At 37.7% G+C, this 23,396-nt stretch overlaps 1 protein-coding gene across 3 annotated transcripts; it reads left to right on the forward strand.

Annotated features, from left to right (window-relative positions):
- The first annotated feature begins 1,709 nt into the window (after nucleotides 1–1,709).
- On the forward strand, nucleotides 1,710–20,887 carry ZBTB41 (zinc finger and BTB domain containing 41). Of its 3 annotated transcripts, XM_051804415.1 has the most exons (12): nucleotides 1,710–1,785; nucleotides 3,646–3,846; nucleotides 6,993–8,196; nucleotides 9,374–9,581; nucleotides 10,243–10,312; nucleotides 12,697–12,844; nucleotides 13,541–13,670; nucleotides 14,034–14,129; nucleotides 14,653–14,759; nucleotides 16,220–16,325; nucleotides 17,340–17,428; nucleotides 18,187–20,887. In XM_051804415.1, exons 3-12 carry the CDS (start codon nucleotides 7,074–7,076, stop codon nucleotides 18,828–18,830), a joined length of 2,721 nt encoding a protein of 906 aa, XP_051660375.1. In that variant the 5' UTR covers nucleotides 1,710–1,785; nucleotides 3,646–3,846; nucleotides 6,993–7,073; the 3' UTR covers nucleotides 18,831–20,887. The 3 variants fall into 3 exon arrangements, with proteins under 3 accessions (XP_051660375.1, XP_051660373.1, XP_051660364.1); XM_051804413.1 differs by lacking the exons at nucleotides 1,710–1,785; nucleotides 3,646–3,846 and adding an exon at nucleotides 6,217–6,355 and having other exon boundaries at nucleotides 6,961–8,196; XM_051804404.1 differs by lacking the exons at nucleotides 1,710–1,785; nucleotides 3,646–3,846 and adding an exon at nucleotides 6,217–6,355.
- Nucleotides 20,888–23,396: the final 2,509 nt, after the last annotated feature.

The raw sequence follows: 23,396 nt of genomic DNA on the forward strand, positions 1-23,396 counted from the left end.
CTTTAACTTTATAATTCAAAACCAATAGCATCTACAAATTACACGGATAGTGATTCAGGAGAATGCAGAATAGCATCTTAATCTCCTCCTACACCTTGAAGCACCATGCCTCTCTAGCAGAGAGATGGATTTTGATTGCCTGACAACTGTAACCATGTCCAGGTTCATCACAAAGGGAAGGAGAAAAGCTCTGGGAAGCCTTGATAAACACTGAGCTGATTAGCCTATAGGGCTGTTTCTAGCTGTCCTTAACATTACATAGCAGGTGTTATCCAAAGACACAAAAGCTTAAAAGCTGCTGGTAATTTATCAGCTTCACGTGCTAGCCTTCCAAGAAATTACCATTGTCAGCCTCCTAATTTTTTATCCCATTCAGAAACTTCTATGCATTATACCCTATTTTTGAAAAGTCTTCAATAGCAAATGGGTTTTTTTCTCTTAAATACAAATCACTGAGCACATTGTACACACATGTTTTTACATACATATAGTTGTAGCTTAACCTGTGCACCAAATTCTGCTTTCTACTGGGCAATGGAAGTGTTCTGCAAGTGCTTGACTGTGTAGCTCAAATGCAGTGGCATCCACCACATCCAGCACAAACAGATATAAGTTGGCTCTGGTAGCATGAACAGAGATGCTGCAAGTACAGCAGAGATCTTTTCTGACTTGGCAAAGGAATTGCAGGTCAATAGGATGGACAGGTATGTGACAGAACTGCATTTTGGGAAGACACAGGAGCTGGTTTTCCCTGGGAACACAGTTCTGTTTCATATGGATTTCAATAAGGTGTTTATGCCCAGGCATAAATAGTCTGGTTGCATTGTGCTGTACCTTAAATGAGCTAGGCTGGATAACAGATACAGGGCATTTAGCTCATCTGGAATTTGGTGTTAACATAGCTGCACTGCTTATAATATTAAAGAAGCATTTAAACTTGGTAGTTAAAATGAACTAGTTAGTTCAGGACCTCTTCCTTGTGTCATTGCAAGCAATGCTTTCCTTAAGACCTTGGTGGGCCACAATTAAGTGGTAACCTGAACAAGAATGGACTTTGACATCTTAGTGCCTCATTTCTTCAGCTCCAAACAATCCATACAGTTGGAGGCAACCCGTCAGTAAATCAGCCTAATACTATGTCAAACATGCTCTTAAGTTTCGAAGTAGTATGAGCTGAAAAATTTCTATATCCTTGCAAGAGTACTAGATAAAAAACCTGGGATCTTAAGTATAAATCATTACACAGCCATCACCTGAGGCCTTCTATGGCAAAACTCCTAACTTCACATTATCTATAAACTTGAAGAGATAGAAGGATCTTCAGGTTCATAATATGATACAGAATATATATTAAAAGATTATTATTTTTTATGTAAAATGTAACTACTTTTCTTAGGGATTAAAAATAGATTAATGTTTGTGGAAAGGATGGACAGAGAGAGAGAGAGAGAGAGAGAGAGACAGACAGACAGATAGACAGACTAGAATGGCTCTTACTTGTATTCTGTGGCCCAACAGACAGCACCAGGTCTGACTGTAATAAAGCCCCAATTACCCAACTCTAGGGGAGGATAGCTGGCATTTCCCTCTGCCTGATGATTTAATTGGGCCTGTCAGCCAGGGATAATTGGTTTCTGGTTGACTGAAAAAAGTGACAGTGACATCAGCTCTCTGCTACCCTCCATTACTGGAATTCTGGTTGTCTCATAACAGGGCCTCAGCACACAGGGTGCTCCGGCAGCTTTACAGGTCTCTCGTTGCGCAGTGCAATGGAAACGCAGCAATGTAAGACAGAGAAACCCTTTCAAGCTCTTTACCCTCTACATTTCCATAGTACCTTTTGGGGAACCAGTATTGTATATGTACAGGAAAGTCTGGTTTTGCTTGTTTTACTGAAAATTTGATAATATTGTTGCTGTCATGGTGGTTTGAGGCTATAAACAAGGCAGGATTTATTGGGAGAGACAATAGGGAGTACCTTTTCCTAACCAGCTGATATGTCTGGAAAAATAAAGATGATTTGGGACACATGAAGCCTTCTCAAGGTTGTGTGCCCAAAGCTGGGGCACTGTTTTTATTTCCAACAGTGACATAAACCATCTGAACTAATAAAAGATATTACATTTCTCCCTAATTCTTGCCTTGCTTAAAGAAAAACACCTCTTGATGCTAGTGGTGTATTATTGCAAAAGGTTTAATGTACTCTGTCGAAAGGATCACTCAAAACAACAACAAAAAAGGTGCTAAGTCCTTGTTTATTCTTTACACAGCTTCAGGCAGGGAGTACAGCTTTAATTTACAATAATTTTGTTACACTGCTTAAGACTTACATCAGTAGAGGGCAGACAGATATTTCCTCCAATGTTATTCTCTTTTGTTCAGCTTTCCTCTCCCTCCTTTCCCCTGGATTGCCAAGCACTAGTGGATTGTGTGGAGCAGGCACGGATGGCAGGAAAGTACATGGGCAAGGATTTCCCCAGTGGCTATATTTTTTAAAGTGTGAAAGCAATGCATTGCACCTATGAATCTACTTGTAGAGCTAGCCTAGGACTGAGTTCACACTTAACAGATTTAGCACATCTGCAGTATTGTGACAGCACTACGTGTCTTGTTCCTAGCCCCTGCTAATTTCACCTCAGGGCTGCACTGGATTAGCATCCCAGGAGGAAATTTGCTCTGTGGAGTCTGTGACCATACAGCTCTCTGCAACTTCCACACTGCATTAATCCCCCAGAAAGACATGGGAATGGCCAAGATCATTGTTATTCAACCCATGACTGCCTACAGAACGCTCCAGAGAACAAAACCCAAGCAGAAGCACAGTGTCCACCCTTCCTTGCACCAAACTTCCCAGGCAGAGTGAGGCAGGCTGATACAGTCAGAGTGGATCTGACCTCCTTCTCTCCACATTTCACTTGCTGCACTTTAGAGAGAGAGACAACGGGAGAAGCCTGATCAACATGACTCACATGTCAAACATCCATAATAGTACAACCAGCCTCCAGCTGATTAGTGCCCCAGAGAGTCCTGAATTGAGAGACCTGGGTGGTCTTTTCATGGCCTATGTGAAAGAATTTCTTGGCAATGGTTCCAGCAATGGACTTTATTCAGCACTGTTGGCTAGAAAACTTGTTGGAGTCTCTAGACAGTCTTATAACCCTTTCACTTCACAGCCTAATTTGAAACATTTGTGTGTATGTGGTGATTGGCAGTAAAATACAGAAAAATCTCAGACTGGAGGAAGTATAGGCTTTGTGGGTTCCTCCCTAGGTCCCACCCATCACTGACACATCTGGGATACAAAAAGGAAGAATGACAGAATGGGTCATGTTTCAGCAGTGTGAACCCATGGCAAATTAGCTACAAAATTCCTAGAGAGACATTTACCTTAGCAAAAATGTCGTGGCCAAAGTAAAGGTGACTGGAAGAGGATGTGATTGTTTGTGCTACTAGATATACAACTGGATACTTACAGTGATCATCTGTTAAAGGATATATTGGGAATAAACGGAAATTACTCAGTCATGTCTTAAAACCTGCATGGTATTTTTATGTAATTTTATTTCTGTTTGGTTGGCAGCTAAGTGCTTAACTTCAGAGTTGATTTCCTATCTGTCTTGTGATTAAAATATCTGTCATTTCTAGTTTCACTATATCTCAGGATTGAAGATTTTGAGCTGTAGAACAAGTATTTCAAGATGAAACTGTCTCCTCCAACACCAAACCCTCTTGCACAAAGCTACTTCTTAATTTCCAACAATTCAAGACTATTTATTGGATAAATATGTTGTTTTCTTGGACAAATCTACGCAGCTGCATTTGCAAATTCTGTACAGTCTCACAGAGGTGAGTGCTTATTCTTTGATTGATGCTGTCTCTAGTTAATATAAAAGTCAGCTTTTTAATTTATGTGGGATATTCTATTAACTGGCAAGAAAATTTAGTAATAAGCATAGGAACAAAAAGGATTAATATAGTTGCATTTTGCCTGTACCACTTTAACTGTAAAAAACTTAATGCTGAAAGAACCATAATGACCTGATGGTTCAAGGACATTTTGTTTCCAGAGTGTAATTATTGCAGCAAGGCCAGGCATGGTAATGGATCACTTAGCACTGTATGACTTTTCTTTGAAGTAAGTCCTTCATGTATCATAAAACAGCGAAAGAAAAAAAGTGTTACCTAGGCTTGTCCTAAGTCAAAATGCCTGCTGAACTTGTACAGTTTGGCAAGTAGACATAGATGCTTTGTAGACTGCCAAGAAACCACATTGGACTCAACACGGAGTAAATAATATCAGCAACAAAAAAAGGAAAAGAATCAGGTTGCTATCTAAAGAAAAAAAAAACCTAACCAAAACCAAGCAAAACCTCCTCCCCATGCCCCCCAACAACACAGAAGAAACTAAGCAAGTCTCAGGGCTATTCCATGGAACACTTTCCTAGCTTGGTTACTCTTGCTGGCAAAATAGTTCTCATCAAGGCTGCATTTTGCTTATGCACTTCATTCATGAAAACTGATGAAGCACATAGTTTTATACATTCCAAATGATGCTATTTGCTATGGAAACTGTAAGACCCAGGAAACCAATACCCACTAATGATGTCTTTATGAGCCTGCTATTCAGATTAAAGTGAAATTTAAAGCTCAGCTTAAAATTTACAGTGCCTTGCTCTCAGAACTTGATTTTTCCATGCAAAATCAAAATGGAGAAACTTATTAAATAGAGAAACATTGTTAGGTTTATGTACAGTTTAACTAGGACTCTACAGAAATTACAGTTGGGCAAGCACAGGCATATATTTGTCTTCAGTGCAAGAAAACCATAGTAATATTGATTGTTCTATTTATATTGATGCCGTTGTTTCGCTTAAGAATAATAACTAAATGAAAGAACTGATGCTACTTAAAATATTATTTGAAATAGTTTAATATTAAAATATATTGTATTTGTAATATACTATACAAATTAAAAAACCTCTGAAGTGAAATAATAGTAGACTTTAATGAAAATGCAATGTTGCAAGTGCAGGCAGCACAGTAACACTCAGGACATGAAAAATGCTTTGAGAATTTTCAGTATTTTTATGGAAAAATGCAACACCTGCAAGTCACACTGTGTTTGTTAAACTAGGTGACAACCACTATCAATTTACAGGTCATAAATACAGAGTACATGCAGTGGAATAAAGTTTAATCCTTCTTTAAAGCTGTCAGGAAAATAAACCCATTTTCGGTGTCACATTGTCACTAGCAATTGGTTATCTCAGGAAGGATGGAGACAGAACAGAAGGCTGAGTGCCTTCCATATGCTGATGAACTGCACCCTGAGTAGATCTCCCCAAGCCAGGGGCACTCCTGGGGCTGCTCTTTTTGCCACCCGGGAAGCAGGAAAACAGAATTTCACAAGAACTTCTGTGAAGTGCTTTAAAACTCTCAAGGAGAAGACAAATTCAAAGCAGTAATATTGAATATTTTCTCGGTCATGGAAAGCAAAGATCAGAATTTTTGGATTGTCCCACTGATCCAGTGTGCTGCTCGTTTGCTATGTGTATTAAATTGTTATGTTTGTGGTGCTAAACAGTTTCAATAAATGATTTTAGCGCATTATTTGAAAAATCTGGAAACACTACATTTATTTCTCTTACTCTGCTCTGGATTCTGGTTGTTAGCAAGGCGTGTAAAAGCACAGCTACTGTGCAGAAATAAATGGCTTGTGAGTGTTTAGGTTTGTAATGGCACGTTTTGGTTTTGCACACAGTGAAGTCCTTTTCTCTTTGCACTTTCATAACTCAGAATCCTAGTTCTGTGCTCAAAAATTACATGAGAAACATGCACTAAAACAAGTGATATAAAGTATTTCTTTCTAAGCTTGTATTACAGTAGACAATTGACTTGTATGTTATGTTTATGAGCTACGGAAAGCACGACAACTGGGAACTTGGCAAGTCCTTGTGCTTCAAAACACTCAAGCAGAAAGCAAATTCAAAGCAGTGCTGTGGAGCAGTACTCGGCCATCCCGAGTCACCAGCGCTGGCCGGCTGTTTGAGCGAGCGCTGCTGGCTTTTACACGCTATTTTTACCCGCCGGGCCGCACCTCGGCGCGGGGCCTTGTGCTCTCTGCCCTGCGCTCTCTGCCCTGCGCCCGCTGCCCGTCCCGCCGCCCGGCCCTGGCGCTGAGGCGGCCGCGGCCCCGCCCGCGCAGCCGCGCTGCAGTTCCCGCTCCGGGGCTCGGAAGCGCCGCCGTGACCCGCTGACGCGGGCGGCGGGGCCCGGAAGCGGCGGGCGCGGTGCGGGACCGGGGGCAGCGGCGTTGGGCGGCCGAGCGGCCCCGGGGGGAGCCCGGAGCCCGCAGGTGCGTGAGGAGAGGCCGCGGGGCAGCGCCGGGGGGGACGGGACGGGGGGGGGCGGGCGCGGCCATTTTCAGCGCCGCGGGCGCGGCGCGCCCTCTGCGCCCCCGCGGTCGGTGCTGCCCGTCCCCTCGGGCCGGCCCTGCCCTGGGCGCGGGGACAAAGGCGGCGGCCCCGGCCGGGAGCGCGGCCGCGGGGGACACTCGGCGGGGACAGAGGGCCCCGCCGCCCCGCAGGCGCCGGGCGGGTCCGGGCCGGCCCGAGGAGCAGCTGGGGCGGCTTTGCCCTGTCGGGGTTAAGCGGAAAGCGAGTGCGCCTCGGTGTAATAATAACAACAGTGCACGCCCGCCCCGGAGAGTTGCAGGGGCTAAATGCGTCTGGGAGCCGAGCGAAGCCAGCCCCAGCCGCCGCCTTAGAGCTAATAATAGGCAGTGTCGGCTCGCTGACTGCGAGTAGGTTATGCCATGGTCTGGGACGCAAAGAGAATACATCTTAGTGATTTAACAAAAGCCTAATTTATGCAGGATAGATAGAACTAAGACTGAAATACAGAAAGCATTAATAAGGAAGAAACGCTTGAGTGCTAATTTTTATCATCATTCTTTTGCAGAGTATGAAATTACTGTTGCATGTTTTCTTAAGGTGCGGAGCAGAACCAAGTCTTCACGGGAATTCTTTGGTGATCACCTATGAAGCTCCTGATCTTGAAGCTGCACTTTTGCAATGAAGAAAAGGAGACGGCTCGCTGCAAGTCTAAACGAAAAAGTTCATCTTGGCCATGAGAAAGATACTTCAGAGCAGATTCTTGTAGTGGACTGCGCGCAAGAAATTGTCTCAAAGTCTGCAGAAATAGCTCCTGCAGATCAGATTGAATCTTCCCAAGAACTTTCACCGTCGCCAGAGCAAAGGAAGCTCCTGAGTTCATTGCAGTATAACAAAAATCTACTGAAATACTTAAATGATGATAGACAGAAACATCCATCATTTTGTGATTTACTCATAATTGTAGAAGGAAAAGAATTTAGCGCTCACAAAGTTGTTGTGGCTGTTGGGAGTAGTTATTTTCATGCTTGTTTGAGCAAAAATCCAAGCACTGATGTCGTCACGTTAGATCATGTAACTCATTCTGTGTTTCAGCATTTGCTTGAGTTTCTCTACACCTCTGAGTTTTTTGTGTATAAAAATGAAATTCCATTAGTGCTGGAAGCAGCAAAATTTTTAGATATCATAGACGCAGTGAAGTTACTAAATAACGAAAGTGTTTCCAATGTACAGACTGACGTGGTAACTGATGCACCTACACCAGTAGAAACACTCAGTGAACTGACAGGTAAACTATTAAATAGCCATCAGTGCACTTTTTGTGGTCGAAGTTTCTGTTATAAGAAGTCCTTAGAAAACCATTTGGCTAAAGCCCACCGATCCCTTTCACTGGAAAGAAAACATGGGTTAAAAATGGTTGAGAAGGCCAACTTTTCCAATAGACGCTCTATGAGAAGCCGTAAATGTCCAGCTAAATTTGATATCAGTGACAATGAAAGTGCTGATGCCTCTGACAGCAATTTGGAAAAAGTCAGTTCTGACAAGGAGACATCTGAGAGAAGTGAATTTGAAGACAGTGAAAGTGAGTGCAATGTGGATGAAGAGGGACAGGAAGAGGAAATGTCAGCTGAAGATTCGGAATTTGAAGAACAAAGTGAAAAGGAACAGAATGATACTGAAGAGGGTTCTGAGGCAGTTGATTCAGTGGGGAATATTCCTGAAGGCTTAGCTCCAGTCATCATTCAGAGCAGTAGCAAAAAACTACTGCAGTGTCCCAAGTGTGACAAAAAGTTTGATCGAATAGGTAAGAGCAAGTTAGGTTGATCTCGTTCCTGTTTACCATATGGTGGTGCTGTGTGTTGGGAAATAAACCAAGCTTTTTCTTGGTCCTAGAGAATGAAGATCAGAATTTCTGAATCGTCCCACTGATCCAGTGTGCTGCTGATCTTGCTGTGTGTATTAAGTTGTTGTTTGTGGTGCTAAACAGTTTCAATAAATTATCTGAGTGCATTATTTGAAAAATCTGCAAACACTATATTTATTTCTCTTACTCTGCTCTGGATTCTGGTTGTTAGCAAGGAGTGTAAAAGCACAGCTACTGTGCAGAAATAAATGGCTTGTGAGTGTTTAGTTTTGAAATGGCATGTTTTGGTTTTGCACACAGTGGAAGTCCTTTTCTCTTTGCACTTTCATAACTCAGAATCCTAGTTCTGTGTTCAAAGATTACATGGGAACATGCATTAAAAGAAGTGATACATAGAGTATTTCTTTCTAAGCTTGTATTACAGTAGACAGTTGACTTGTATGTTACATTTATGAGCTACAGAAGCTCATAAATTTATAGTAATGTACTAAAGAATACATGCATGTTCTGCAGAGATAAAAATAAAATCTAGTACAAAGCAGAGCGCCTACTGCTTGACTTGAGGTAGGTGGATATGCAGTGTAGGACAGAATTCTGTCCTCGGGAAAAAACAGCAAACAGAAGAGGGAATACAAATGGTGTGAAAGAAATGAGAGAGTAGTATTTTTTTTTATGGTAGTATGTTGGGTCCCAAATACAGGTAATGTGCAAGGGTGTGTATCATTCATTCAGTATTTTGCTATTTGAAAGTACCTTAGAAGTACCAGCTTGTTACAGGGCTGTTTCCCATTCTGCAAAGGTACTTCACCATCAATGTAATGGAAGAATAGTAGTATAACTTGCAGTACTTCAGAACAGACTGTGCTGTGGGGTTGAACAAGAGTGACTCGTAACCCTCACACAGATTTAACACTGCGGTGGAAGTGTATGGAAGAACCTTGGATCAAATACAGTTTTCCTACTGGTGAAAACCAGTAGGAATCTTTAGATGCCTGTGGAGGATACTTAGAACTTGACTGCATTTGAGAGAGAGATTATTGAACAAACCCCAAACGTGTATATGGTAGGTGATACCTGTTACAGTTCATGCTCACAGATTTTTTTTGTTGTTGTACAGGCAAATACGAGAGCCATACACGTGTGCACACGGGGGAGAAGCCTTTTGAATGTGATATATGTCACCAGCGCTACTCAACCAAGTCCAACCTGACAGTGCACAGGAAGAAACACTCCAGTGATACCGACTTTCATAAGAAGGAACACAAATGTCCCTACTGCAATAAGCTGCATGCAAGCAAAAAGACTTTAGCAAAGCATGTGAGGAGGCAAGTATGAGCAGATGTGTCTGACATTTCATTTTAAAAGTGGAGATAAATGTATGTACATACACAGTATATTCTGCATTGTTTTTATAAGCATTTTTTTCAAATATGTGTCTTTTCAGAGAGCATGGAGATTAGCAGTATCACCTAACCTGCCCTAAGTTTTTGTGAGAGTTCTGCTATAGGTTTTTTATTATAAATTTTAGAATCTTTCAGATTAGTTAGCACAGTCAGAACACATCAGTCTTAATAATTGCCTATACTGCTTTTAATTTGGAGGCAGAATAAAAATCTTTGGTTTTAAATGTGAATACTTTACTGTTGATTGATAATAGGGGGCTAAACCGTTTCCATGCAGATTCTTTTAGGTGAATAATTTGTTTATGAGAGGCCTAATTTTAAGGTATTATTTACATACTGTTTTTTTATTTCTGTCTTTATAAATATACATAAGGCATTATAAGTGAAACTGTCTTGTCAAGAGTCATATGAGATTCTACAGGAGTCCATAGTAAACACTGCACTAGAATTGCTTCAATGTCAGTATTCTGTTCTGCAGGTGTGGTAATAAACTGTCATGATATATGAAGTTTAGAAATAGATATTTAGTATTTGTGTGATCTTCATCTTGGAAAGCTACCTTCAGCTTCTGTCTTTTTCCTAGGTTTCATCCAGAGAATGTACAAGAATTTCTTTCTATCAAGAAGACAAAGAGTGAAGGTTGGAAATGTGATGTAAGTAATCTTCAGTACTTTTGTTGGTTTCACCTAGGGTCTGTGTTTTGTGAACTTAAGCGAAAATGTGCTGTGTGTCTCTGTGAAATCTCAGAAGGCTTTGCAAGTGATGATATGAATTTCTTCTCTGTGCTGATTTAAGGACTGGGCTTTATCTGCATATGCAGCCTCTGGTCAGGTAGATAAATTTGAATTCTAAAATAGTTAGAGGCAGTATTTTTTAATGTGATCAGTTATTACTGTTATTCAGATATATCAGTTTGCAAATGATTAGATTTGAGTGTTATGAATACTTTTAAAACAGAGTAGTTTCTCTCCTGTTAATTATGTGCATCAAGCACTGACTATAAAGGATACTGTTCTAGGAAGGCTCTGTCAGTAGTGAGGAAAATATGAAACACTTTCTCATTTGGCTACATATACACGTCAACAGAGCTGTAAATTTGTACTAAATTTATGTCTAGTTGTAAAATCATAGAATACTGCGCTTGATTTTCCCCTGGAGAGGTTTATATGTGTGAAACTACATCTAGTCTAAAAAGGAGTTTGTAGAATTTCCATTCTCTATATGTATGCTGCCAAGGAATGTTTTAAAGTTTCAAATGTGGGTTTTGTTGTTTGGAGTTTTTTTTTAAGGGAATTGATTTACTTTTTGTTTTTCAGGGCAGCTGTTTTGTTTATGCAAGCTGCTGTGTGCCGCTGTATGTCTGTAATATTAGATGCCCTAATGTAATTACTAACCTTGCTTTGTTTGGGAACTTGCACTTACAAACATATAGTAGAAGGTTGGGAGATACCAACTATGGGAATTTGTAGCGTTCAGTCTCTTGATGGTGGGACTGTGGTTGGAGGTATTGCATGGTTGACCAACTTTCAGATGAAGTTGTATTGTGCAAACATGTTACAGATTGTGTTTGTTACTAGATGAGAAACATTGTAATAGTGGGAATCAATCATGTGACATTTTTGGTGTTCCTTCTGGGAAAGAATGCTTCCCAGATGAGTGATTTGATAAACTCCACTTCATGGTTTGTGGGTTTATTTTTTTTCCTGACAGTTGTAAGTAGAAATTAAAAAAATGAGCTGCTGCTCTTGTAGAGCTCATGTCCTTTGAAAATGCACTTGAATTAAAAGCAGGGTTAGAATTTTAGCTTTGATAGCAGTTGGAGATTGAACAGAACCCTTAGGTGCAGTGCTGTGACTTTGTTTTCAGGTTGTGTGGTATGTTCTGAGAGCTGAGGTGCCACAGGTGTAAGCTGCAGGATTCATTCAGGTTGTTGGTTTATGCTGTCGTCCGTGTGTGAACACCAGGATTTGATGACCATACTTTAATCCTTGAGGAATATGAGCAAATTAACAGAAACAATAGATTATTAATAGTAAAGAAAAGTAAGAAGGCTATTATACTTTCTCCAGGTATGGGATTTTCTTACACCTATACTTTACATTAATGAGTTTTAAACAAATAAAGCTGTTGCCTTTGATTTCCTTATTCAGGTGTCCTCTGAGAAAGTGATTGCAGGATTTAATGGATGGGACTTGGGTAGTACTAAATTCAGCTCTTATAAACAATGTCAAGGGTTTCACAGTGAAGTTAGTGAGTGCTGTGTTGATTTATGTTGAAGCGTAGGACCCTGATGATAAATTGTAATACCTGGTTTAAATGCCTAAATTTGAGCTGTGGCTTCAAATCTGTAATTGTTCTGCATACTTACTTCAATCACTACTAATAATTCTAGTATATTTGGGTTTTGGTTAATCTGAAAACAGTACTGAGAAGCTTACATAATTTTAGCCCTGTGGAGGTTCTGTAGTTCTAAAATATAATTTGAGTTATACTTCTTTGTTGGTATTGGCATTTTCTCTTTAATACCTGCTATCAGAGAATTTCCCAGAGGAAATAAAGGAACAGGTATGGTTCTAGTTCTACAGTAGCTTATACTACAACAGTTTTTACCACAGTCCAACTGAGCCATTTCAGCATCCAAAAACAAGTCACGGCTATTTGCCTTTTTTTTTCATTGGGTTATTTTCTGCTGAGCTGTATTGAAACACCCTAGGAAAAGAGTCTGTTAAGTGCTGGAATCAGTAGAAAGAAGGAGGGGAGAGGAACATGTAACTGCATGTAGGAGTTGGCAGTAGTTTGATTTAGGCTGCCATAGATCTGCATCCTAATTTATATAGTACAGTCCACTATGGGTTATGTAGAACACAGATTGCTCCAGATGTTCACTGCAAGGCTTTACAAGTAAGATTTTGAAGAATACATATTTAATCTTTCATTGGTGCAGAGAGCAGATGAAGTCAACTGCTAAGAGTTTATGAATGGTAAAAAAATCTGGTTATAATTGATGTATCTTTGACAAAGTGTGTTATCATTTTAGATTTGTAAGAAATCTTTCACTCGAAGACCTCATTTAGAAGAGCATATGATCCTTCACTCTCAGGATAAACCCTTCAAGTGTACCTATTGTGAAGAGCATTTTAAATCCCGGTTCGCAAGACTGAAACATCAAGAAAAATTCCATCTCGGTATAGAAACCTCCTTCTGACATGTAAACAATAGATTTAAAGTAAAACCTTCCCCCACTATTGTATGTTCTGATCAGTCTGATTTTCATCTCATCTCCTTTTCCAGTTCTCTCTTCCAGTTTTGTGGCAGAGTTGTTTGGGGTTTTTTTTGTTGATTGGCTTTTACTTTTCTGTTCAGTGGTCTTTCTGAATCATTCTGTTGTACCTAAAAAAGTCAAAATTTTGAGGAGGAAGAAGACTTAAGGTTACTTTGGTTTTAAAATTGTTTTGTTCTTAGCTATGGAGTCAGATTCTTTCTGAAGTTTTCAAAAGACCTTTTCCTTTCCTCCTGAAGTATTCTGAAGACTTTTTTATTACTAAGAATTATTTCTGCTGGGTAGGAACTAGATTACTGATAGTAATGGGAATTTGTTTTTTCAAGCAATCTAAGTGGGCTTAATTACTTTTGGCTATTAATTCTAAATTTTTGCTTTACAGTAATGAAATTTGTCAAAATACCAGGTATTAGAAATAACTTGTCTGAGCAGAAAGTGCACAAAATCTAATTAAAGTATGCTGACTGTACTAAACTTTAATAATTTGTTAGACGAAATTTTTGTTTGTTAAGTTTTCAGGGTTTTCACAAGTAACCAGACTGTGCATCTTATTTAGTTTAGCTGGCAGTTAATACTGCTGTGTGTGTCTGTCTACTTCTAGGGCCTTTTCCCTGTGACATTTGTGGCCGACAGTTTAATGATACAGGAAATCTGAAACGCCATATAGAATGTACTCATGGGGGAAAGAGGAAATGGACATGTTTCATCTGTGGAAAATCTGTCAGGGAACGGTAAGGAGTTGAGTGACTACTTGAACCTCAGCAGAACGGAGTAATATTTAGCATACTTTGATTTTGAATATGTTTTAACTTTGAGTTTTTGACATAAATGGGACCATTTCGGAGGGATAGTGTGTTAAAAGGTGGTGTCAGAGCCAAAGGTAGCCTGTGATTTTCTGATCATCTCTAAAACTGAGGGTGACAACTGTAGGTGATTAGTTAGGAGGTGCAATTATATTAAGAAAATCTTACCTCTCGTTCACTTCACTTAAAATTCCTGTGTTGTGCAAAAACATCTTGCATTTTTTGGGGAAAGATGTTGGAGGGACATTGCCTGAAATTAAATTTGACTGCCTAAATTTTACTGTTAAACAGAACAACTTTGAAAGAACATCTGAGAATTCACAGTGGAGAGAAGCCTCATCTTTGCAGTATTTGTGGGCAGAGTTTTCGTCATGGAAGCTCTTACAGGTACAGATTTTTATTAAACAAGCTGTGAAGCTGTTTTGCTTATTTGCTGATATGTATGCATTCATGTTATCAATAAAATTTTTTATACTGTATGTGTTTTGGTGCATTCGAACTCTGAGAGCATTAGTAAACATTAAAATATTGAAATACTTAAATATTGAAAATATATTAATAATCTGTAAGAAGTAATTTAATTTTTAATACGTTACTGGCTTAAACACAGACAGTCTCCTACAAATCTTGTGTCAAACTTGAGTTTCTTGCACAGCTTAAACTTTTGCATCTTTCTTACTCAAAGAGAAAGTAAGCAGAGGACTAAAATATTCTGCTAAATTAATGACACATCTGAGAGTTCAGCTCTGTTCTCTCTTGCTTTTTAAGAGCAGTTTAAGTGTCCTCATCTGAAAGTTATTTCCTGATACTTATGTGAAGCTTTTTCTGGTATTTTGCACTACATTAGCAGTACAGATTATGTTAACAAAATTGCATTTTTTTGGTTATGTTTATGACTATAAATATGCAGACTTCATTTAAGAGTCCACCATGATGACAAGAGATATGAATGTGAAGAATGTGGGAAAACATTTATTCGGCATGACCATTTGACAAAACACAAAAAAATTCATTCAGGTAGGTGTTTTCTTTGAAAATTATCTTCAAAATTACTATTTTGAAATAAAACCAAATAAAAATTAATTATGGATTTTGTTTTCAGTACTTGCATTGGTTTAGGCCTTATGAAAGTTCCTCTCACTATTTTTAAGGACAACTAAGTAGGGTTAATCTTACATGTTTTCAAGGTTTAAAAGCCAAGTATTTCCTCCATGTTAACATAGAAAGCCGAGGGACAGTCAAAAACATGTAACAGTGAATTGCTTTAAAAATAATAAATAAAAAAGCAATAGTGAAAAAGGAGGATTTTTTTATGAGTTCAGATTTCTTTTTTTTAATAGCAATCATGTGAAACATTGTTACCACAATATAGAAGAAGCTGTCACAGTCTCTGTCAAAGTTTGTACGCTGATCACTTTAATGTAAGAACATCAAAGAGGTGTTTCTAAGTCTCTGTTATGGGACAGAGGGAAGGAAGGAAGACTGAGGAAATCAGCCCTGAGAACAGCCAGATGGGGATGATCAGGAGAAATAAAAAAAAAAAAATCTGTTGCACTGAGAGCAGAAAGGTTATCAAATGTATAGGAAGAGCAAAGATTCATCCATGACTTTTTCAGAACAGGATCCAGAGGGAATATGGCCTTCTAGGAGGCAAAATACTATGAGGCAGCATGAAAATATGAAAGTGATCAGAGTTTAAACTTCCCAAGCCTTTTTTTTGAAGGACAGCTTCTATTTTGGTATTTGAAATCGTGTCTGCTATCAAATAAAGAAATCTTTGAAAACTCCAAGTACCAAAAAAAAAAAAAATCCTCTTTTCTGCTCTATTTGCTTTTCCCCCTCTAGAAAGTTACATTCTTTGACTGTCCACACTCCTTCTACTTACATGAGAAGAAATATTCTGCCACTTTGTAGAAGATCTCAAGATGACTCAAAAGAATCAGGATACTTTTAAACAGCAGCATAAAAGGAAAAGGTAACTATGTAAATCAGGATAATTAAAAAGATAAATACTGTGGTGTAATTTTAAGTTCCAAAAATTAGTAGCTGAAAATCACTGGTATGTTTCAATAAGCTTCTCTTTTAAAACAGCTGAATTATTGAAGTTATCACATTTCAGGTCATAACGAAGGGAGTGCATTCCTAGTCATTCACTTGTACCTCTCATGTAGTGGCTGCCTGGGGAAGTGTCTCTTGACTTGAACATGAATTTCTTTTTAGGAATGACAAATGGTCATATATGATATGTATTAGTCATATATAACAAGTGGTAAAAATCCTTACCCTGTTAGAACCAATATACTTCCTGAATTTTGTTTTATGATGACAGAGAATCCTTCTCCAGGTAAGCTATGGAAGAGCTTGATTGGCTGAACTTTGGGAACATAAATCTTTTGTATATTTTATAATTAAAGCTCTTAGACATTCAATGAATTCCAAAAGATTAAACCAAAATTTATTGAATTTTGCCCTTGTAGGTGAAAAAGCACATCAGTGTGAGGAATGTGGAAAATGTTTTGGCCGTAGAGATCACCTTACCGTTCATTATAAAAGTGTTCATCTAGGAGAAAAAGTTTGGCAGAAGTAAGTATGGGTTTTTTACAACTGCATAAATACTTCTCTACTGTAAGTGATTTTGTTGAGATGTTTGAGCAGAATTCTAGTAGTCTGTGTGTTTGTCATACCTGTTACCTTAGTCGTGGTAGAGATATCATTATTACAGTTTGAAGTGGATATTGGAAAATTACCTTCACAATTTAAGCAAGATATTTTCTTTGTAGCATAATAAACTAAATAAAAGTATTAAAAAGGATCAAGTTTTTATCTGTCAATTATCTGTCTCAGTGTTGTTCTGAATTGATGGTTTGCTGTAATATTGTCACTGCAGCCTAGTTAAAACTGAATTATTAGTCATCGTGTAAGCTCTGTGAGAATTATGCTACACTTAAGGTATTTTAGAAGCTGGCAACAGATTGGTGGCTCTGAAAGTAGGTAAAAATTTTGAAACCTGAGTTGTGACTGTAAAATGAAAATGCAATAGGGTTTTAAAGTTCTTGAGCTCTCAATATAAGCCTTTCAGAGATTAGAAACAAACAGACCTAGTTGTTTTTCAAATTATGTTTTAACTGTTACTATTCATTAGTGTTGTGGAGAAGCCATTGTAGATGTGTCTGTATAAAAGTATAACACATTGTCTGTTTGTTCTCTTCTTTTTTTTCCTCAGTAGCCTACCTAGAAATTCTGCCATTCCTAGAACCTTATTTATGGCCTATCCTACCAAAGTAAAAGCTTCTTGTGGATGTTGAGCAAAAATGGTACTTAAGGGTATTTTTGGAGTCAGAAAAAAAGTTCTAGTGGCTTTTGCTCTTTGAATACTGAAGTGCCATCCTAGAGAATAAGATTTAATATTAAAAGATACCTAATTGACCTTATTGGTATGTAGATGCCAAGAAATAGAAACATAAGTGAGGAAATTTTGAAACTTTGATATTTAGCTATTTTGCAGTTAAAGATTTCAGAAAGGACTGTGCACAAGCTTTATTGTTAGTTGATTACAGAAAAAAGCATCTAACATGAAATGTCTTTTCTTCTTTAAAGATATAAAGCAACATTTCACCAGTGTGAAGTCTGTAAGAAAGTTTTTAAAGGGAAATCAAGTTTGGAAATGCATTTTAGGACACATTCAGGTAAAAATAAAACAAACTCCAACTAAACCACAAAACATGTAGGAATGTATTTTTATGCATCAGTGTTGATTCAGTTATTTAATTCATTGTGGTTGTTGAGCATTCAGAACAAGAGTAAGAGGAAGCACCAAGACTTTATTCATTCTCTTATGTTGGTCATTCCTGAATTCTACTCTCTGAATATATCAGCTGAAATACTGATAATCCTCACCACAGGTTTGTAGTACACTCTCTACACCTTCTCCTTTATTTTACTGGTGTGTGTTCTTGCACAATTTACCCAGATCTTCTAAATGTTTCTGTGGTCCAGAGATTACTACGTTTCAAGTGGTAATCTAAACAAGGATTTGAAATCCCTTTGGAAAGCTTTATGTCCTTTCTGTTTTACTTTGTTTTTCCTGCCTTGTGTTTAGGAAAATCATTGTCCTTTTGAAATATATAGAAATACAAACTGAGATCATTTAATACCAGTATCATAACAGTTTAAAGACTGTTCTTTTTTCTTTAGTTTATATTCTAACATAAATCCAAAGTATTGAGACAACTGTATATAAGGAGAAGAGTATGTCAATGTAACTTGTAAACAAACTTCTGATGGCTCCCTTGATTCCAAAACTGATGCTAAACATACACTCTTTGTTTTCAGTAAAATTGTTTTATACTAGGTCTCTATACCATAATCCATGTAGGTATTTGCATATTTATGTGTGATTTGGTGTTACTCAGAATAACTAATTTTTACTTCTCTGTCTTTTCAGGTGAGAAACCCTACAAATGTCAAATCTGTAATCAGTCTTTTAGAATTAAGAAGACATTAACGAAACACATGGTTATTCATTCAGATGCTCGACCTTTTAATTGCCAACACTGCAATGCAACATTTAAACGAAAAGACAAGCTGAAATATCATATTGATCATGTTCATGGATCAAAGGCTGCAGAAGAGGCATTGGCATCTTCTCCAGAGGAAAAGCTGGTCTCCTTACCAGTGCAGTACACCTCTGATGACAAAGTGTTCCAAACTGAGGCTAAACAATTTGTGGAGCAGTCCAAAGCATATCAATCTGAAGCCAAAACTTTACTACAGAATGTATCCACGGAAGTGTGTGTGCCTGTGACTCTGGTACCAGTTCCGATGTCTGACCCACAAGCAGACCTGGTGCAGCATCCTGCTCAGTCACACAGCATCCTGCCTCCACAGCCTGAGCAGGCAGAGTATCAACGAGCCACAGATCTGGCATTTCTAGAGAAATACACTCTTACTCCACAACCTGCAAATATTGTTCATCCTGTAAGGCCTGAGCAAATGTTGGATCCCAGAGACCAGTCCTATCTTGGAACTTTACTGGGGCTAGATACAACTCCTACTGTACAGAATATTTCAAACAATGAACATTCGTGATCAGACCATAACATTCCACCTAATTTACGCCACCAGAAGGCTGATATGGCAATGAAGATTTATATTTTATATTTTATTTGGACTCATAAGTCTTCTGCATAGTTTTGGAGAAACAATTTGTTTACATAATATTTGAACATTTAGGCACATTTTAATGCATACTGAAAGAGTGTTTCTTGTGATTTTAAGAGTTTTTAAGAATCTTATAGATGGTCTTTTAAAAATAATGCTCTTAAATATCTTTTAAGGATAGTGGCTGAAAAATGTCATTACATATCTGGCTATTAATTTAAAAAAATTGCCTTTCTGCATCTCACTTTAAGTTAATGTTTTAAGTGTAATAGAAAGTATTCTGAAAGAATAAGGACTATATCAAATTCATTAAAATTTGTAAGGGCAGACAGGGCTATAAAACAGAAACTTTGAATTATGTTTCACACAGAAATTAATATATAATTTTACTTGAACCCTCAGGCATTTTTGGAGGGTTTTAAAGTCATGTGGACTGAAGCCTAGCCAGTGAACACAGGCACTAGGTTCTTCTGAAAAGGGATTCTGTGATATTTTATGAAGACACTAAACAGGGTGTTTGATGACCCCCTGAGTACAGTTAGGCTGCCTAAATTTGGCCTCTTGGTTCTTCCTTGATCTCTAATATTGAGTAATGTGGGAAGATCTAGACAATGGTATTGTCTAATTTTCTACACTTAGTTCTATATAATTTTATATGCATTTTTTCTTGCTTTTTCAATCTTGTTTGTCTTATAAAGTGTACCCCACACTCTGACTTTGAAAGGAAAGGAAGTATTTGCAAGGTCATTTTAATCTATGAACAGTCATGAAGAGTTGACATGGTTCATCCTTGTTAGAGCATAAGTCATAACCAGAGTCCCACATTAACATGCCCATTTTCAGGTTATCTGATAGAGGAGAAATTTAAAAACTGTTCCAAAACAGTACTCAATTTCTATTTAAGAAAAAACAATTAATCAGTAATTATAAATATCTTGTGAGTTGCTAATTAAATTGTTTTGTTTCTCACTTTCTTGTACTGTGTTTATAAAACCAAAGTCAAACTCTTGAGAGTATTTTATATCTAATTATTTTTAGCTTTTTATTTACTAAACATAAGGGTTTTTTTCCAAAAGAACCGTTTTGAACTACAAGTTTGGTGTTACCATGAAATCTAGTATAATTTAACCTCATCAAGCTTTCTATTTTAAGCCTTCTTTAAAAATAATTGTTCTGCGTTTTTTTTGGTGAATATGATGCCAAAGAAAGTATCTGAAGTAATTTCATAATTACTCGCAAGAATTACATCGGATTCTCATTAAGATGAGAATTAAGATTCAAATTTCCCCCCAGCTTTCCCTAGTCATAAATTATTATCTCAAATAACCTTTAAAATGGGAAACTGGACTTATATGTATAATTGTAACTGTTAAATTTATTCAATGACCTGAACATAAGTGAGCTGTGGTGAAGAGCTCTCTTGTCATCACAGTTCTACAAACTCTCAAGTGGTGTGGATCATTTTCAATCATATTCAGATACTTTGGTGTTAAATTCTGTTAATCCTCATCTACTTCAGTATGGAGCAGTTTGCAGGAGAGGGGCCAGAACTGCCTGAATGTTCTTTTTTTGAAGCTTGTACCCTAATGGATTCTTAACCTAAACACACCAAAGATTTCTGTTAGCTGTTAAATAGTGGCAGAGTTATAGAATTGTAAGTGTTATCAATATTTAAATAGGACTTAGCCAAAGAAGCACAATAGAAGTCCTAAACTTTAAAAGTTTAGTTTCTAAAACAGGACTACATATGTTTAACTGTTCTGTCTTTGTATCTCTAAAGCAAAATTTAGAGCTGTGCTCTGGGAATGTTCAGACTGACATGCTGTAAATATATCTGGTAAGAAGCTGACGACTAGCAAATACACAGCAATAACAAGGCCATTGAATGCCACCTTCTGAAAGGACGCTATCAAGTACTACCCTTCCTGCTTTCTAACTCCACCTTCATCTTCTTTCAAAATAAAACTGTTTCTGTCGTCTTTACACTCCATGGCTTGAAAATGGCTGTTTTATGTGAAGTTTTCAAGTCAACGTGTGTGTATCGTATTCATATTATCGCATGTGCACATGGAACATGGTTTCTAATGCATTCGTAATTGTACTGTTAAAAATAACCCAACATCAATGCTGTCAGTGCAGTGCTCAGACTAAAAAGTCTAACTCTTTGTTATTTCTTGTCTTTTCTGTCCTACAGTAGAAAAAAGTATTGTAGGATTTTGACAAAACAGTGGCTTAAGAATAGTCGGTAACTGATTGTTTCTTTTAAAGTCCAGTCTGTTTGGAAGGCACTCCAGGAAAATCTGAAAATGGAAATTGGATCGTGTTTACTTGATAATGTCCTTTTAAAAATTCTTTCATATTTGTGCCTTTTATATATATTCTGAATAATGGCTTTTTCTCTAGTTCAGTTGTTTATTCATAAAACATTAAGGTCAATAACTTCCAAAGGGCTTCATGTTCTTGGGTGCCCAACAAGAACCAGACTATAAAAGGACTCGTTTTTCAGAAAAACGAGCACTCTCTTTGTTTGGGTGACCAGAATTACTAGTCATTCCTGGAAAAAATGACCTACTAGTTCTTTGGTGTTCTTTTGTTTGCAGATAACCCTAGTAGTTAGTGTTTTTACCTGCTGGTCAGGCTGGATCATTGCCAGTTGACAGTGAAAGAAAATAGGAAAGCTTATGTGTTAGATACATAGTTTTTATTTTTATTTAATATCATGAGCTATAATTCTTATGGCTTTACATCTATTTAAAATTCATATATAAGCAAAGTAAATTTTCATGGACTGGTACTTCATTTGGTAGGTAGAAGTATCTTGTTTCAGCTTGATGGAGGATAGTTCTTAAGAGGACTGAGTTGAAGGGCAGAGATCTGCACCTTGCACCTGCCTGGGTCAAAACTCCTTAATGTCTGACACCTCCATTTTAATATGTCTGTGTACTCATGGGAGAATGCATGTCCTGTTGATCTGGAGGATGCATTTACAACAAAGGCTATGTTTTATCTGGCAGTCATTGGCTCAGTTGAGCATTTATTGCCAAAGAAGGAAGAAGGAGGTGTCTCTTAAAAATATTTCTAAAGGATGATTAGTGGCACATTGCAAAAAGTTGGTCTTTACCACATGCTGATCTTTGGAAAGAAGAGTGAGTCCATGTTGGTACTCCAAACTGTGTGTGGTTCTGAGAACTTGTTGTACTCATTCTGTTTAAACATTGAATTCTGTATTTTTTGCTATACAAATTTCTGGGTTACTGCCTTTAATTCTTTTAGTGAATTTTATGTTCAGTTTATTTATTTGAGCACTGACACTTTTCTTAAAAAGGTATGTCTCTCATGGATTCTTTTCACACTGAACATCAGTCATTGTAATGGTGATGATATATCTTGTGTAAGGCTGTGGTTTCCTTAAAACTATAGTGCTACTTTAGTCTGGACTATAATTTGGGTAGTTGTTTTTAAAGATGGGTTGTGCCAGACCATAATGACAAAAGATTTATTTGGTATCATCAAAGAGCTAAGCTCCTTTCCCTAGTAATGAATGTCAAAGAGTATCCAGAACTGAAGAATGCTTCCAAGGAGTCGCCTCACAGTGTGCTTGATTGAACATGAAATGTGTTATGGACTGCTAAGGAATAAATGAAATAAGTAACCCTCAAGTTTTTAAATTTAAAATAATTCCTGTGTAGGAGTTCATGAATGTAGAATTATGAATGAATTGTGAGAAGGCTGTTGTAGATGAATATGGGTTTTTTTCCTGAGAATATAAAAGATGTGAAATATTGAACATAACATGCCTACCTGATGCAGAGTGTGTTCCCCATATGCCTGAAGCTAAAAGGAAATAGAGTGCATTTATCTGTAGGTCCTTGTGACTGCTGTCACGTGGGATCTTTCTCTACAATATGGTCTCAGTGATTTGGTTGTTTCATCGTGTGCATTGAAGAATGTCACTGGCAGAATGTAATGCGGGGCAGTCATTTTGCTTAAGCCCATATACGGTCTTTTTCATGGTTCATAAGAAATGTTTTGGTTTAAAATTATTTGATGGATTAAAGGTAAAAATGGCAAAATTTTTTTGAACCCCCATAACCATTTTGATCATGTTTAAATGTTGGTCCTTTTATATGAAAGAATAAGGTGAAAAGAACTCAATATTTTGTCACTGGTATATGAGATAATGTGTTTTAAATGTGATCTGTACAGGTTGGTATTTTAGATGGGAGTCTTTAAAGTTGTCTTTTTAGGGGAAATCCTTTGCTGTAAGGAAAAGCTAGGAAGTGTACTGTAAATGTAGAAGTACTCAGTCCTACGTGTAATTTTGTTTGCTATGGAAAAGTAAAGTTCTTTTGTCTTAACATTGTGTGCTTCACAGGATTTACTACAGGGCTGCTTGCGATAAGTTTTGATTTTTGCCCACCCTTTTTCTCTTTTTAAACAGCATGGAAACACAGTACTCTGTATGCCTCTCAATTTTAAAGCTCATGAAAGAGA

The sequence above is a fragment of the Manacus candei genome, unplaced genomic scaffold (assembly GCF_025592945.1).
Source record: "Manacus candei isolate 608988 ecotype Guabito, Panama unplaced genomic scaffold, ASM2559294v1 h1tg000005l, whole genome shotgun sequence".
Taxonomy (NCBI): domain Eukaryota; kingdom Metazoa; phylum Chordata; class Aves; order Passeriformes; family Pipridae; genus Manacus; species Manacus candei.

Bases quoted from the DNA above. Each gene is read 5' to 3' on its own strand.
- ZBTB41 (XM_051804415.1), top strand. From the start codon at position 7,074: ATGAAGAAAAGGAGACGGCTCGCTGCAAGTCTAAACGAAAAAGTTCAT. The intron at 9,582-10,242 runs GCAAGTATGAGC...TCTTTTTCCTAG, and splicing joins TTAGCAAAGCATGTGAGGAG to GTTTCATCCAGAGAATGTAC. The intron at 16,326-17,339 runs GTAAGTATGGGT...TCTTCTTTAAAG, and splicing joins GGAGAAAAAGTTTGGCAGAA to ATATAAAGCAACATTTCACC.